At 43.9% G+C, this 17,511-nt stretch overlaps 1 protein-coding gene across 4 annotated transcripts in view; it reads left to right on the forward strand.

Moving 5' to 3' along the window:
- The window catches only part of ADAP1 (ArfGAP with dual PH domains 1), a 47,247-nt gene that overhangs the window by 10,400 nt on the left and 19,336 nt on the right, over positions 1-17,511 (forward strand). For all 4 annotated transcript variants that reach the window (XM_072982505.2, XM_072982506.2, XM_078381549.1 and 1 more), the window contains one exon: positions 3,454-3,536. In XM_072982505.2, the coding sequence (XP_072838606.2) occupies positions 3,454-3,536 (83 nt within the window). The remainder of the gene's footprint in view (positions 1-3,453; positions 3,537-17,511) is intronic.

The following is a 17,511-nucleotide window of genomic DNA, read 5'->3' on the forward strand; positions in this document are numbered from 1 at the left end:
GGAAAAGAGGATAATTTTGTATTTTCCCCTCCCCACAATATACCCCGTGGATTGCCTTAGTTTACAAAATACCAGAACTGCTAGTTTGATTCCCCACAGTGCCTCTTTGACAGGATGATCCATAGGGTTCTTTCCAGCTCAGCAGTTCTAAGCTTCTGATGATGATGATGATGTCAGACTCACTTCTCTGAATGACAGCTTCCAGAATCCTGCAGCCAGCATGGTTGTTGGGGGTTTGTAGTCCCAAACATACCATTTCCATGCTCCAGCCCTGATACCCTGAGCTGCATTTGAAGTTTGGAGAGGGGCATGGTATCCTGCTTCCACCAGTGATGTCACACATACCAGCCATGTTGCATGAGCCCGAATGTGTATTTGAACTACATACCTATACAGTGGTGCCCCGCATAACGAGCTATTCATTTAACGACAAATCCGCATAGCGATGAAGTTTTTGTGATCGCAAAAGCGATCGCATTGCCATGTTTTAAGTGGGTAAACATCGCTTTGTGATGATTGGTAAGCGTTTCACTTACCGATTATCGCATAATAATGTTTTTTAAACAGCTGATCAGTGGTTCCAAAATGGCCGCCGGGTAAAGAAAATGGCCACCCGCAGTGTTTTCGCACCCTTTCCTCGCTTACTGGGCAGCGAAAATGGCGGCCGCATGGAGGATTTTCGCTTTAAGGTGAGGTTTCCCCCCATAGGAACACATTAAATGTGTTTTAATGCATTCCTGTGGGCTTTTTTTGCCCCGCATAGCGAGGAATCCATATAGCGACAATTTTTTTGGAACAGATTATCGTCACTATGCGGGGCACCACTGTATTTACTTTTTCACCAGGAGAGTAACCCGGGACTTGACAAATGTTTATTTACTTATGTTGGAAGTTTCCGCAACCTTACATGCGGCCTCTACTAGACAATAGACAGATTGACTGTCAATCTGGCCGGCACTAACCAATCGTTCCTTCCCACCTCTGATTTCAAAGACAACCCCGCCTCTCTGCTAAGTGGTTCCCCCCCTTTGAATCAATTCAGTTCTGTTGCTGAAAGCAGTCAGTTTGCTGTTAATCTGTTGAACTGTTAAACATTAAATCTTTTTTCCCCTTTCTATTATTAATAATCTCAGATGGGTTATTGAGACTGTAAGTGGGGAAAGGGGTGGGCTAATCTGGGGGAGATTCAAGTTATTCTGCTCTGTGAATCCCTTCAGCTGTGCAGCTAGAGGAATTTAACCAGAAATTCAAAAACCTGCAATATTTATTAGTTGCCATTGCAGCTTGTCTTTCCTCCACTAAGCTTGAGGCACCGTACATGGCTCTCCTCTCTCACCCCCCCCCCACATTTATCCTCCTTACAACCCTGTGAGGTAGGGCAGGCTCTGAGACCGTCCCTGGCATAAATCCGCCTAGGGAGCTCCATGACCAAGGGGTGGCCGTTTCAAACCCACATCTCACAATTTGTACTTTCCTGTTCCACTAAACTGTTCAGGTCATCGCATGTGATGTGAGAAACACTGTCACAATGTCAGGGCCCAAGTTTTGTTTTTAACCGTTCAGGGTTAAATAAGTCGCAGCGTACAAGGCTTTCGCGTTGCGTGCGCAAAAGGAAGTGGGCATCTCACATTTCGATTTGTCAAATGGTTCTGCTGTGCTACGTAGAGGTCTTTTCTCAGGAAGCCTGTGGTGAGCCAAAGAGGGAAGCTAAACAGAATGGAGGATACTGAAAACGACAATCCGGGTGGGTTTGTCTGGGAGCCTCCAAGAAGCCGTTGGAAGGGAGCCTCGCATAGCTCAGCGGTAGACCACCTGGCTTGTACGCAGGAGGTCCTAGGTCCAATTCCTGGCATCTTCCATTTTGAAACAAATCAGAAAGCCTGAATGGATGCTTTCTCCCAGATATCGAGGCCCGGCCCTACTGGTGGGCAAAACGAGGCAGCTGGCTCAAGGGAGAGATACTAAGGGGGAACAGGAGGGGAAGCTTCTCCTGGCATTTCCTCTGGAGCGCCTCGTCCATTCCCTTCTGTTGGCGGACAATCATTGACCCGAGTTTTGATTTGGGCTCCATGCCACTCTGAGCCTGGATCACTTTCTCAGCTGATCTCAGAACGGTCAAGTCTGCTGGATATGTGGCTGGGGGAAATCACTAGGGAAGATCAGAGATCTTTGGGTAGGACTAGAAAAGGCTCCTAGTGTGTCCTGCTGAAGGTGGGTCCAGAGATTCCCCAGGTGCAGCCCCGAGGGCCGTTCCTGGCCAGCATCTGACTCCCAGGCTGGCTAAAACTGCTCTTGCTTCTTCTTCTACCCCTGGCTCAGGGTATCTCCCTCCAGGCTCCGCCTCCCTTACCTGCGAGTAGGAACCCTTAAAGACCTACTACGTTGCACTCTTTGGTTTCTCACCTGTGCTCCAACGTACTAGGTCAAGTCCTGCAGGCGTCATAGATGTTGTAGGCATGCTGGGTTCAGAATATGGGGTGGTGATGGTGGAGGAGTGGAGGACCAGCTGGTACAGAGGCGTCCAAGGTGGCTGGCTCAGGGATTCTCCTCTACTGCCTTCTGAGTAGAGGAGTCCCTAGCTTGGACGCCCAGGATGTGATAGTTGCTCCCAACCTAAGCAGCTATTTCTGCCAATCAGAGCTGATCATTCTGGCTTCCATGGAAAGAAGAGTCTAAGACAGTAGAAGGCAGCTGCTGATGTTCCTGTGATCCTCAAGTCCAGTAAGAGTCTATCCTCAGTAGCCATACGTTCTGGGCTGTTCACCCCGATCCTGGCAATTTGTTACTGGAGTGGAAATTTGAATCCTGATCTCCAGACCTCTGATTTTGCTTTGTCTTTGAGGCCCATTAGTTGTCTCAATGTGGCTTCCCTTTGGATCACACTTTAATTGTGTTGTACAATTGCTTACCCCCCGGTTGAGCACAGGGAGCCCTGATCTGGATTGATGCCACTAGGTGTGGAAGGAGGAGGCTAACTCTTGTCTGTTTTAACTCTTCCCTCCTTCTCGATCCATGCGGGGTGTGTGTGTGTGTGGAGACAACCATCACCCTCAATTTTCTTACTCCTCTTCAGCCTTGTTGGAGAAAGGATACACAGCAGTTCTTAATAAGAGCTGCTGTATGTCCTTTTCTCCATGGCCAACCTTTAAAATCTTAAGAGCCGTTATGATGGCTGCAAAGTTTTACCGTGGTAGATGGTGAGCTAGTTCTGATTTCTTTTTGATGTTTTATATGCTCAAAAAAAATCATCTCCATCAGTTGTGCACTTGGGGGAAAACAGATGCTTTATTTTCATCCACGTTTCTAAGAGGAAAAACAGAAACCAGACATCTAGTCTGTATCCTCAATTATTTCTGCAAGAGATCTGTTTCCTAGGGAAGGATTAATAATTCCTGGCTGATCCTTAATCATGTGTCTGTTTCTTTCCTCCCTCCTTTTATTTGTTCTTTGCAGGCTGCTACGAGAACAGTGGATCAGAGCCAAATACGAAAGGAAGGAGTTCATTGACATTGAGAAACAAGAACCCTATTCTGCAGGTAGCGAAGGACGTTTTCTGCAAATCGATATTAAGTGTCCAAAGGTTTCACTTCATTGCGTACATTCAGATCAAAGCTTCATGAACTTCAAGTAAGGTTGCTGATTATATGACTTTGGGAGAGGGGATTAATGGGGATGTAATGAAGTTTAAAAAATTATCTTACAAAAGCAATGGAACTAGTAGGAACAAAGTTACTTTATGTAATGAATCATGTTTTCTAGTTACTTTCAAAAATAATTTTTGAAGCATTTTAGAACAAGTTTTGGACCATTCTTTTATCAGTCCTAAGGTTTGGGGTTTTTAAAAAATGTGATTGATTGATTGATTGATTAATTAATTAAATTAATTAATTAATAGTAAAGGCAAGCTTTGAGAAAATAACAACTACACTCTGACAGGGGTAGGGTTACGGGGTGACATTATAATGAAGTTATTTGTAAAACACCATAACCAGTAATGGAAACCAATTACTTTTATAATGTAACTTTCTGAACTCGACTGTAGATATCATTGGGAGCCATGATTTCTGCCATATGAATGAGTCATAGTGAACAAAGAGGTCAGAGGTTTTGCTGTCCTTTCCATACCCCCCCCCCAAAAAAAATACTGATCTCTACCTTATGAGGAGGGGCCAGGTGTGAGTCTAAGTCTTCCCTCTTCTAATCCAGTCAAGCCCCTTTGCTCTTCCATCTTTGATCTTGTGGAATCTGTGTTTTTAAACCTGTCACAGGTGAGTTTCAAATCACCTTTCGCTCATGTAAAATGGGGTCTGTTCCAAGACAGAGACAGAATATAAATCCCTGGTGGTGCACATACAGCTTTTTAGCACTGTTGGGGGATCTCCCTTTTCTTGACGACGGTTGCTGTGTAGGAGAGTCAGTGCTCCGGCTTCCCCTCCTGAAAGTGCTGGGAAATAGAGGTTTGCTTTTGCATGGCGAGCTTCTTTTGCAGGACTGAGCGCTTGCAGCTTATGTGTGTACGTGTATATGTTTGTGTGTGAGAGAGAATTTCTGTCTGTCTGTGTGATAGCAATTTGTAAATGATTCGGAAGGGGAGAATCTTACAGGAGCCAGTGGGGGTATCAAAAGCATAGGCTGATATCCAGTCGAGAGGATCAGAACATAATGCTTCACTGAGGGAACTCCTGTCTGATCTCTGGCTTGCAGTATCTTGAGCAAAGATCACCCCATTTAAAAATAAGGGAGTTATGCATGTTCACGGAATAATAAAATCCTCCTTGTGCAAGCTCAGAAAAGTCTCAGCCTCTCATGGAACTGAGTCATCAGAAAGAGATTCTGCTCTCCAGAGCTCGGAAGTAACTAGTTTTTTTTTCCTAGTTACAAATAACCAGAGGCAGGGAAAGTAATTTTTTTTTACTACAATTCTCAAAATTCCCCAGACAACATGGTCAGGGATCATGGAGATCCTGTGGCTCAATAAAGTTATTTTCACGAGATCTGCAAAGAATTAGTTACTTGTAGTTATGGGGTGGCAGGGAGATGTGTGGGGTAGTCTCAGGGTGCTGGGGGGGGGAATCAATGTCTTCTGCCCTTCTGAAGTTGCCCACCTCTGTCTAGAGTAATTCTTTATCAGTCTCAGCATCCTTGTGAGCAAATACTTCACAAGGAACCTGCTGTTTTGTGCAGTTCCAAGCAGAACCCTGTCCCAAGCATTTTAAAGAAGTTTTGTTTAGACCGAGGCGAATGCCACCCTCTTGGCATTTGCAAAGCTGTTGGGAATCACCTGTCAAGTGTTTTACAAATGCCAAACCAAAGCTGTGGTCGCTCAAATGACAGTTGTACCTTAGAGAAACCCAGGGGAGCGAGATTTCTCCGTTCAGGGCCAGAGAGATGCCAAAGTCAAGGAGCGCAGGGAAGCTTGAAAGGCGAGCCTAGTGGGAGAATGTGACAAAGAGCCACCAGGGCTGTAGAAGGAGGAAGATGCAGAACATCGAAGTGGGAACATAAGTTTCAAGGCTTCGTCTTGGATGTCAAGACAGCAGCTACAAAGGGTTTCTACTTCCTCTTCCCATAGGATAACTTCAAGCTGGTGTTCATCTGTGTGGAAAGAGATGGTTTTGAGAAGACGGAGTTGGAATTGGCTTAGGGTTCGTGGGGCCAGTGAATCTGTTCCAGGTTTTAGTGTGAGCCTTGCAGGAGCTGTTCACGGTGCTGAAGGTGGTTACAGAATAGGATCTGGCACATTGGAGAGCTCCTGTGTTCAGATGAGGGAAGTGCTCCTTCATGTTTCTGTATACCCAACTCCCAGAATTCTTCAAGAATTTCTCAGGTGGAATTCCGGGAGTTGGGAGTCCAAAATCATAAATCTGCAGACCTGTAGATTTTGCCCTGCACCCCCGGGGAATAGCTTACCTCCAATGCTGCATTGGCTTCTCAGCATTTGCTTCTTGTTGTTCGCTCTTTAAAAAAGTAAGCTGCTGCTGCATTTCCTGGGACCTGTAGTTCTTCAGAGGGTGCACTCTACAGAGTGTTGCAGGCAGCAAGATGATGACTCCCAGCATCTTCTGCACCTAGGAGGTTAACCACTAATATTATCGTTGGGACTGACCAACAGGAGATGCTGAAAATCATTGTCTCGCTGCCCTTTAGATACTGTAGAGAACACCTCCTGAAGAACTACAGCTCTCAGGGGAGTTTCATAGCAGCTTTTTAAAAAATTCTAACATGAATTCTAACACAGAACCCTATGCAGCATCGGAAATAAGCTGTTCCTTTGGGACTCCAGAGGACTGTAGATTCGTGTTTGTAGGTTGAAACTCCCAGATTTCTGCCTGGGGGATTCTTGGAGAATTCTAAGAATTGGGGAATCCAAAAACTCAGAAGAGTACACAAAGTCCTAGTTGAAACTCCCAAGGCCTCCGAAGAACACGCCGATTCGAGAAGCCTCTGAGAGGTGGGGCCATTTTCGCTGGTCCCCTCTCTCAGTGGGTGGGTGGATGTGTTGTCATTGAATTTCAGCAGGAAGTCATCCAGCCATGACGAAGGGCAGAATGTCACGTCAAGCCTCCTCAGATCACCCACCTACCTGCTGTGAGAGAACACCAAGTCTAGAGGGCGACCCAGGGTGTGAGAGGAGCAGGTGATGTTTGGGGAGAGGCTCATGGAGTCCATTAACTCCAAGGGCGCTCCAGAGCACCCTGTCTCTGCACGGATGCTGAAGTCTCCCGTAACAATAATGTGGAGTCCCCCAACATCACAGCTCAGACAAACTCTCTGGCAGGGCTTGACATTACCTGGCAGGGATTCCTCAGAGTTTTATGCAAGAATCTGCTCAGACCTCCGTAGCAATATTGGGCATGAAACTGGGGAAACAATGTGTACAAAAAAAATGGGCTTTTCCACCGAGGTACACGTCTGTCCTTCTTCGTCACCACTCGTCCTGAGTTTTGTAAAGCGTCTTCCCTTCCTTTTGGTTCACCTCAATGGAGAAGCTGCTCTAGGAACACTGGCGCCATGTTAATGTCATTCTCAAGCCCCCAGAGGAGAGGCTGAGGTAATGGCCTCTGGTGGGAAACGGCGAGATACTGCCCACCACCCCGCCTCCTATTATGGTCTGGCTGCTTCTTCGTCTCCCCAGAGTGCTTGCTTTCAAAGACTGGAGTGGGTTTCTTTTTTTTTTTTCTTCTTTTAATGAGAACAATCTTCAACTCTCTTGTTCCTCTCAAAGCTCTGAAATTAATGGATGTATCCTCATTGATTTCGCTGTGAGGCGTCACTCCGAGCCAGCTAAGTAACAGAGTGATTAAATGCTTCAATGTTTCACGATCGACCTCCAAAGTTATAACTTTTTCATCCCTCTGAGCTGTGTTTAATTTTGAGTGTGGCCTGTTGATGCCAAGTACTTGGGCTCATAGCATCCAGACCTTATGAAACAAAGAGCGATGTATTTTTTAAAAATTATTTTTATTTTAGAAGACCTGTGATAGATAGATAGATAGATAGATAGATAGATAGATAGATAGATAGATAGATAGATAGATAGATAGATAGATAGATAGATAGATAGATAGATAGATAGATAGATAGATAGATAGATAGATAGATAGATAGATAGATAGATAGATAGATAGATAGATAGATTCGTGCCTCGCTTAATGATTGCCTCACTTAACAAGGAAATCGCTATACGATTAGGTTTTTGCGATCGCTTTTGTGATCGCAAAATGATGTTTTAAATTGGTTTTTTTCGTTTAATGATGGTCGGTTCCCTGCTTTGGGAACTGATTTTCGTTTTACGATGATCAGCAAACAGCTGATCATCGGGTTTCAAAATGGCGGCCGTCTGAAGAAAATGGCCCCCCACTGTTTTCTAGGACGGATTCCTTGCTTTACAGGCACCGCAAATGGCCACCATATGGAGGATCTTCGCTGGACGAGCAGGTTTTTAGCCCATTGGAACGCCTTGAACGCTGGAATGAATTAACATCGTCAAGCGAGGCACCACTGTAGGTAGGTAGGTAGGTAGGTAGGTAGGTAGGTAGGTAGGTAGGTAGGTAGGTAGGTAGGTAGATAGATAGATAGATAGATAGATAGATAGATAGATAGATAGATAGATAGATAGATAGATAGATAGATAGATAGATAGATAGATAGATAGATAGATAGATATTATGGATGTGGGTAACTGACTTTATCTAGATGCAGTGATAGGGATGGAGAAAAAGAAGAGCACGCTGGCATCTCTAGAAAGGAGAGGCCAAAATGTGTTGGTTGCTCTTCTCCACTTCCTGTTTAATGTTATCATTTGCCATCAAGTCACCTCAGATTCGTGGCAACCCTATGAAGTTACCTTCAGAACGCTGTGTCATAAAGAGCCCTCCTCATCTCTTGTAAACTCAAGGTTGTGGTTTATTTATGGAGTCAATCCATCTCATGTTTCGTCTTCCTCTCTTCCTGCCATCTCCAACTCTTCCTAAGAATTCCTAACTTTTTTTAACAGTCTTTTCCAGCGAGTCTTGTCTTCTCATGGCGTGCCCAAAGGAGGAGGGTCTCCATTTCATCCTTTTTAAAAACTGTTTTAAGTGATAAATAATAAAATTGACTCATGCAGAAATTTGGTGGGCAAGAAGTAGCTGGCGCTTGGAAATTTTACTTTTTGTACTTGGGGGCACCTCGGTGCCAACCATGGACTGTTCTGACTAGGGGCTCAGAGGATTCATGTGTCCAAAAACGTACCTTTGCCAAGGTCAGGGAAATAGGGTTGCAATCATAAAACCCTGGACTCCTTCAAATACCCTGCTGGTTGATTGCGAACACAAATGAATTGCATTGAGGCAGTGGCTGTTCTTTATTAGGGGGACAGTGGTCTGTCTTTCTCTCTTTACAATGGCTATAACTCCAAGGAGTTGAAAAGACCGGCAACATAAATACTGTAGCCTCTTTTTTTCTTTACTCTGTGGGCGAATATGCCTGTTGACCTACTATAGTCAGGCTCCAGGCTGTTTATTTTCAGCTAAAAGCGATGAGTGTTGAACCACCATGACAATAGTACTGTTGTGAAGTGTGCATGTCTGTGGACACGCGCATGCATGTGCAAAAGGTTCCTGCCATCTCTGCTTTTTTTTGGCTTAACACTGTGCAGGAAAGGATGATGGCTGTGTTAATGGATTAACGGCATGCATCATTAGTTACTTTACTCATCACCATTATCATTATCATTATCATTATCGTTGTCGTTGTCGTTGTTGTTGTTAGTATTAGTATTAGTATTAGCATTATTAGCATTATTAGTATTAGTATTAATTAATTAATTACTCACTTACTTAACTAATTAACTAATTAACTAATTAACTAATTAACTAATTAATTAATTAATTAATTAATTAATTAATTAATTAATTAATTAATTAATTAATTAATTAATTAATTAATTAATTAATTAATTAATTAATATGCCACCCACACTACCCAAAGGTCTCTCATTGTCAAGATATGGATGGAATCATTCCCTGGGACACCTAGTCCCTGGTGTGGAGTGATGGAAGTTGTGATCCAACAGCCTCTGGGGGGGTCCCTTATTACTCATTCAAGACCCCCCCCAAAAAAGGTGGCTAGTGATGTGAATGAACAGCACGCTGCTGCTTGCAACTTGATCCTTTTCATGCAGACAGATGATATAATTAGGGAGGAGCTGCCACATTCCATAGGGATTCGGCAGGCAAAAATCCAATAAGCCAATCCAATGTCAGAAGTCCGGAAGATACAAAACAGATGCCAAATTGCCAAAGCACAAACCATAGTCAGAAGCCAGAGTCCAAAGCCAAGGGTCAAGAGAGGAAGGTTCAAGACAAGCAGGAGGGTGGATGTGAGCCAAATAATTGACTCGTTGCTTCCACAGGCTTCCAAGCCTCTGGGAACAGATTTTATAGCAGCAGCAGTCATCTAATTCCTAGGAAACATTCCATCCTGCTAAAACTCGGAGCTGGTCGACCTGATGTTCCTGTAGGAAGCATTCATGCAAGCCTCAGGCCTTTGTGTCACGAGTCTTTGCCGAAGCTTATCCCTCACTCTGGCTACTCCGGGAGGAGAATCTGGTGGTGATTCAGCTGTCTGTGATTCTAATTGCCCAGCATTTTCCTCAGCTGTAATTAACCGCTCAGATTCCAGATCTTCTTCGGCTGAACTCATGACAGGAGCTTCCTTCTCTTGGCATCCAAAGGCCCCTGCATGTTGCTAGACTACAAATCCAATTGTCCTTCAGCATTTGCCTTGGGGCTGGTAGAATTGAAACCCAACAGTGACAGAGCCCAGAGGGATCTGGTACTTTCTGCCATGCAGGGTCTATGCTCCGCACTGAATCTATTGACAGAGCTTCAGAAATGTCGCTGCTTTAGGACTATGACTCCCAGAATCCCTTGGCCAGTGTGATTATGGGAGTTGTGGTGCAAATAATAATATAGCTAAGCTGTGGTTATCAGCTATTCATGTAGTCGGTCGAGATCATAAATGAATTAATCCCTAAGGTGTACCATGTCAATATTCCCCAGTTGGATCCTGGGGACATCAAACAGAAGATTTCTGTGTTCGACCAGTTCTTTTCTGTTAGGAAGGGTACAAAAGACACATGTTGTTCTTCTTGTTTACCAAGAGGAAAAAGTGTGAAACAGCCTCTTTCATGGGCAGGCTTCCGTCTTCCATCCCTTCGGCAGCTTGAACAATAATATTGTTGTGAAGAATCCAGCGGGCGTGAAACGGGAAAACGGCACAGCTGAGCACTCAGACCTGGTGGTGTGGGGTTAGTGTGTGGCCTGAGAAGAACTTTGGCATTTGGTGTTTTTCCCATCCGCTCCTCAAGATGGAGTCTAAAAGCTAAGCCCTTGTTTCCTTTCTTGGCTGTACAAAGCAAGCGAGGGTCAAACGCGGATCCGTGCCCGCCCTTTGTTCTCAGAGGACAACAACACCACAAGAGGGAAGCTACTGGGAATACTAAGTAGCTACTAAGTGGGAACAGCGAGTAGCTGTAAACTGTATTTACAGTTACGGCTGGCTTGGAAGCATATATGTCAATATTCTGCACTTTGAATTTTACTTTTCCTCATCCTGCACTCCCGCCTCCCAAGTTGCCAACCAGACGGGAGCAAGGCCAGGGCTGTTGGGAGGCAACAGTGTGAACAGACCACCTGTCACGAGGAACTGAAACCTTGTTAGTGTTGGAGAGATGTGATTCAGGCAGACCTTTTGGGCCGAGTGAAGTTTGTGCTTACCTTCCAGTGACCAATTGGAAAACAAAGCAAGGAAGTTTGCCAACTGCAGGAGGAACAGAAAGTTTTTTTGCCATGGCAATCAGTTACATTTAGTACTTAGGGATGTATATTTTGGCCATGAGAGACAAAAGGAGGGGTTCTCAAATACTTCTTCTTCATCATCATCTTCTTCTTTAAAAATACCAGGCAGTCGTTATTATAAAAACATTGACTGGCGTTATATAACAGATGCAAATTTTAACCAAAGACCTAAATACAGTGGTGCCTCACTTAACGGGCACCCAGTTTAACGACGAAAGCGCATACTGACGAACTTTTTGCAATCGCTTTTGTGATCGCATTGCGATGTTTTAAATGGGGAAAAATCGCTTTGCGATGATCGATACCCTGTTTTGCTTACCAATTATCGCAAAGTGATGATTTTTTAACAGCTGATCGGCAGTTCCAAAATGGCCACCAGGTTAAAAAAATGGCCGCCCGCTGTGTTTAGGGATGGATTCCTCGCTTACCGGGCAGTGAAAATCGCTGCCATATGGAGGATCTTCGCTTAAAGGTCAGTTTTATGCCCATAAGAACGCATTGAATGGGTTTCAATGCATTCCTATGGGCTTTTTAAAATCGCATAGCGACGAAATCGCTTTGCAGCGATTTTTGCTGCACCGATTAACATCACTATGAGAGGAACCACTGTATCTGTTAAATATCGATGCAGCAGGTATGAGGTCCTAATATTGCCATTTTTTGTAGCTCTCCTGGTTTAATTTCTGAGATCTGCAACTGCTTACAATGTTGTGTGAAATTTCTTGATATTGTTTCCAAAGCCCCAATAAATACTACTACTACTAATATCAACATAAATGGGTTAATCTTGACGTGTACAAAAAATTCCAAAGAAGGCAACATCTTGCTCCCCACCAAAACTGTGTGATGAGGAGAGACCATTGCTAAAATCCTCAGAAGCCACAGAAAGATGATTACAGTATAGAGCTCAGAAGTAATTAGTTATGAATATTAAGTTTCTTGTAATTAATTCCTTCTTCTAATAGTGAAGTTATAATTGTATTACTGTTATGATTGTAACTTGATGAGGTCCTGTCACTTGATTAAGACTGCTTGTGCTGTGTAACTATACCTTTCTAGTTATTTTTATAGTAATGGGCTGGTACAACCTCATAAAATGGTGGGGGAGGAATATTGTGTGGTTCCAGCACTGGTTTTTACTGCGCTTTGTGTTCTCTCGTGAGTGCTGTGGTAACGACAAAAAGCACAGGAAAAGAGTGTGTTTCCTACCACATGTCAGAAAATAGTAGCCTTTGATAGTAATAATTTAAAAAAAGAACTGAAAAAGAACTTTTCTGCTACTTCTGAGAAACTGCAAAGAGTTGGTTTTTAATTTTTTAAAAACCTAATGCGGCCAATAACATAATTGTTATCTATCTATCTATCTATCTATCTATCTATCTATCTATCTATCTATCTATCTATCTATCTATCTATCTATCTATCTATCTATCTATCTATCTATCTATCTATCTATCTATCTATCTATCTATCTATCTATCTATCTATCTATCTATCCCGGTGGCCATTTTGGAACTGCTGATCAGCTGTTGAAAAAACATCGCTATGCAATAATCGGTAAGCAAAACAGCGAACCGATCATCGCAAAGCGATTTTTTACCATTTAAAACATCGCAATGCGATCGCTTTTGTGATCGCAAAATCTTCATCGCTATGCAATTTCATCGTTAAACGGGGTGCTCGTTAAGTGAGGCACCACTGTACAGACGGGGATCTGCATGGCAGCCTGCCCCTTTTTCCCCTCCTCAACCCCACCCGGTCCACCTTCTGCACAAACAATACGCTCCCAGTTTTCACCTTGGAATCACTGATTCAGCAGATAATGGGGGTTGCAGCACGTTTCCCACAGGCCTGCGGAGAAAAACAATATTTACATTATTTAGCATGCCAGCCCCCCATGTCCCCCACCCCACTGTGAATGCAGGGAAGAGAAAATGAGAAGGAATCGCAGCCTGTCAGCTTTTCCAGCGTTCTCAGGATTTTTTTTTAAATGTCAAGGTCAACAGAAGGGAGAACTGTCTAATTCTTCTACGACAGGACACGCAAGGTGTGTGTGCAGGAGGATTGTAGGTTTTAAAGCTTTCCGGTGGGTTTTGTAGTCTTTTGAGAGCTATCGTCCCCTCTCCCCAGAAAAGAAACTTATTCCAGGGTCTGGTGGTGGTGGTGGTGTCATATGAATGGCAGCGGGACAAATTTGAACAAGACTTCAACCCAGGAAAGGGTTGCTATAAGGCATAATTGACATGACAGTGTGGCTTTATTATTATTTAGTGCCAGGAACAGTATTTCTTTTATTAATTAATTCATTTGAAATATTTTTACCCCGCCTCACTCCTTAAGAAGGACCCAAGGCGGCTTATGTCCTTAGAGGGCAATACTGAATACCCCACACAGTAAGAATACATTTTTTTTAAAGGAACCAACAAATATCACACTAAAAGACAGTCCACCAAGTATGCTGTTTTAGAAGAGAGAAGCCACGTTAGTTTGTGCGAGCGTCTCAGACAAAATCCCAAAGAAATGGGAAATAAAAGAGACAAAGACCTCGTGGAATGTGAAAGACTAGCTATTCTATTTTATTGTGGGCTTCCGTGGACAAATCTACTTCTTCAGACATCTGAGGTAAAATACAGAGCTGTTCCGGCCCGACTTTAAGAGACAGTGGTGTACGTTTGCAATTCACATGTGCAATGTGTGTGCGCTTTGTGTTCTGTTTTTTGTCTCTTGTGGGTACGTTTACAAAACCAGACTTCAAAAGAACAGAAACACCGAACGTCGGTCATAAAATTATTGCACGTCTGCATTGCAACTGTACACCACTGTCTCTTAACGCCAGGCATGAATGTTTTATTGTGTGAACTCTACATTTTACTTTATATATCTGAAGTGGGCTTGTCCATGAAAGCTTACATTAGAGCCAGTCTTCAAGGTGCTAGGTGTTTTTTATTAGGATTTTTCTTTGGGCTTTGCCTGATAAACAAAGTACATCTTTCCAAATTACATGATAAGAAACATGAGGAAGATACAGTGGTGCCTCACTAGACAGTTACCCTGCATGACAGTTTTTTCGCTAGACATTGACTTTTTGTGATTCGCAAAACAGTGATTCCTATGGGGGAATTTTGCTGGACAATGTTTGGTCCCTGCTTCGCAAACCAATTTTCGCTAGACAACAATTTTGACAGCTCCCTCTGCACTCGCAAAACAGGTGTTTGCGGGACCTAAGCTTCACAAGACAGTGATTTAAACAGCTGATTGGCGGTTCGCAAAGCGGCTTTCTGATGGCCGATCTTCGCTAGACAATGACGATTCTTCTCCATTGGAATGCATTAAACAGGTTTCAATGCATTCCAATGGGGAAATGCTTTTCGCTAGACAATGATTTCGCTAAACAGTGATTTCAGTGGAACGGATTATCATCGTCTAGTGAGGCACCACTGTATTGTTCACCATGCAGATGGAATGTAAGCTTTTGGTCAGTTCCAACCTGATTCTTGTTCTCTTCTGTACTCCTTGATCGCTCTGGAGGTGATCAAACCACAGTTAAGTCCTTTTCCGCTCTATCTGGGAAGCCTGTCAATTCGCACTTCTGGGGCTGTGATCACTCGCTCTTGAAAAGCCTTTAATTGGGCTAAATCATTACAATTTGTCACTCTGAGTTCTCCAGACTTACACAGACCTTCAGAAGACGTACAAAGAGGTTGACACGACAGTAACAACAACACTGGCCCTCGAAAAGCACTCAGATAATTGGGCTGTCACAAGCAATCGTAATCTTCTCTGCCGGCTCCTTTTTTTCTGCTTGGTGGGCCCTGCTGTTAAAAGTGCTAATTGTCTCAGGTTGAATAAATCATATGAGTTAATTGGGTGCTGTAGGAGCAATCAGTTTGATCAGCAACTTTTATCTCTTCAACGCCGTCCATTTCTCCATAAGGGAATGTGACACGGAGTTATACGGATTCTTGCAAACTGGGATGAACTGGATAATGTGGGCAAGCCAGCTAAGGACAATACACATGCTAAGTGATTGTTCAGCATGGAAAATAAGTGTGACTTCAGGATTTAAATGGGCAATCAAATGTGTAGCTGTTGAGCACAAATAATGGTCTTCTTCAAGCTCCTCACATGGAGGTATTTTTTATTTCCAAAGAGAGCAGATTGCAGGATTATGAAATCTGTTTTGTTTTTCTTAGTGGGCACCCGAAATCTAACATATTGTGCAGAAGACATAGAGCTGGAGTATATTCATTCATTCATTCATTCATTCATTCATTCATTCATTCATTCATTCATTCATTCATTCATTCATTCATTCATCCATCCTTCCTTCCTTCCTTCCTTCCTTCCTTCCTTCCTTCCTTCCTTCCTTCCTTCCTTCCTCCCTCCCTCCCTCCCTCCCTCCCTCCCTACCTACCTACCTACCTACCTACCTACCTACCTCCCTACCTCTCTCCCTCCCTCCCTCCCTCCCTCCCTCCCTCCCTCCCTCCCTACCTACCTCCCTCCCTCCCTCCCTCCCTCCCTCCCTCCCTCCCTCCCTCCCTCCCTCCCTCCCTCCCTCCCTACCTACCTACCTACCTACCTACCTACCTACCTACCTACCTACCTACCTACCTACCTACCTACCTACCTACCTACCTACCTACCTACCTACCTACCTACCTACCTGATTCATAGATCAGGGGAATGTTGTGAATGTTGTTTATCTTGATTTCAGGGAGGCTTTTGGCAATGATTTCCTCATGGACCAGCAGGTTAAATGTGCCACTAATACTAGGAGTAAATACCTGTGCTTTCAAATTGCTAGATTGTTCTGTGTTCTGCTGCTCCGGGGGAAGGACCAAAACTAATGGATTGAAATTGCAAGAAATAAAAATTCCAATTAAACGTTAAGAAGAACATTACAGTAAGAACTGTTGGACCGTGGAACTGACCACCTCAGGAGGTGGTAGACTGTCCTATGTACATTGAAGATTTCAAAACAGAAGCTGAATGTCCATCTGTCAGAGATGCTTTAGCTGTTCAATCTTGCATGTTCCAGAGCCTTATTGGGGTGATCCTCAGCCCAGCACTGTGAATGTACTTACAGGGCAGCATGGAACCCCACTCCATGCCATTACGCCCTCAACAGTTACAACACTGGGTCATAAGAGAGCTTTCTGCTCATGTGTAGGTTCTACGCAGGAGCAAAAACCCTGGGAAGTCTGTCTCATCAATAGAGCCTACCCATGAGCAAGACTCTGCTCATTTTCAGGCTTAGGGCTGTAATGGTGAAAAATGCAGTGCAGTGGTGTCTCAATGCTTTTTTTCTTAATTTTTCTTTGGGTTTTGCGTGATATACGTTATCCCCACGGGTGCTGAATTTCCTTTTCTTTTGGATCAGCGGCAAGCTTTGTGGGTTGCCTCTTTGTCTCCCTACTTGCCAAGCTTCCTTGAGATTGGTTGCAAAATGTGCCTTAACTCTGCACGGCGTGGTACATGACAGATCAACAAGGAGGCTAATGAATGCCTCTTTTGAGGAGGCTGACAGCAAACAGACAGATACACTGGTGATGGCTGGCAGATAGGGTTGATTAAACTGTCAGGTTTGCTTACGAACTATGGTGGTTTTTTTATTTTTGACATTTTGGTGTCTTAACAGCTCACTCTCTCTTGCGTAACAAAATGGTAAAAGCAAAAAAGGGTTCTGTAGCAAAATATAAAGCCATTTTGTTATTGTCATTCTTGGGATTATTCGGTGGCTTGCCCTTGACCCACAACCATCCTTCTCTTGATGCTGGTGAAAAAGGTATCTTCCAGAGAAGGTCTGAAATGTTTAGGAACGATGGATTTGGACATCTGGCAGTGGGATAAAAGTTTTATTAGGCCCGAGCAAAATGCTCCTCAGACTGAGGAAGCTACATGATTTTTGTGGTTGTTGTGGTTGTGGGTTTTTCGGGCTCTTTGGCCGTGTTCTGAAGGTTGTTCTTCCTAACGTTTCGCCAGTCTCTATGGCCGGCCTCTTCAGAGGACTGGAGTAGGAACTCTGTCCATGCTCTGTTGGTGTTTGTTGGATAAGATGCCGGCCACAGAGACTGGCAAAACGTCAGGAAGAACAACCTTCAGAACACGGCCAAAGAGCCTCGAAAAACCCACAACGACCATCAGATCCCGGCCATGAAAGCCTTTG

This window comes from Pogona vitticeps, chromosome 13 (genome assembly GCF_051106095.1).
Source record: "Pogona vitticeps strain Pit_001003342236 chromosome 13, PviZW2.1, whole genome shotgun sequence".
Taxonomy (NCBI): domain Eukaryota; kingdom Metazoa; phylum Chordata; class Lepidosauria; order Squamata; family Agamidae; genus Pogona; species Pogona vitticeps.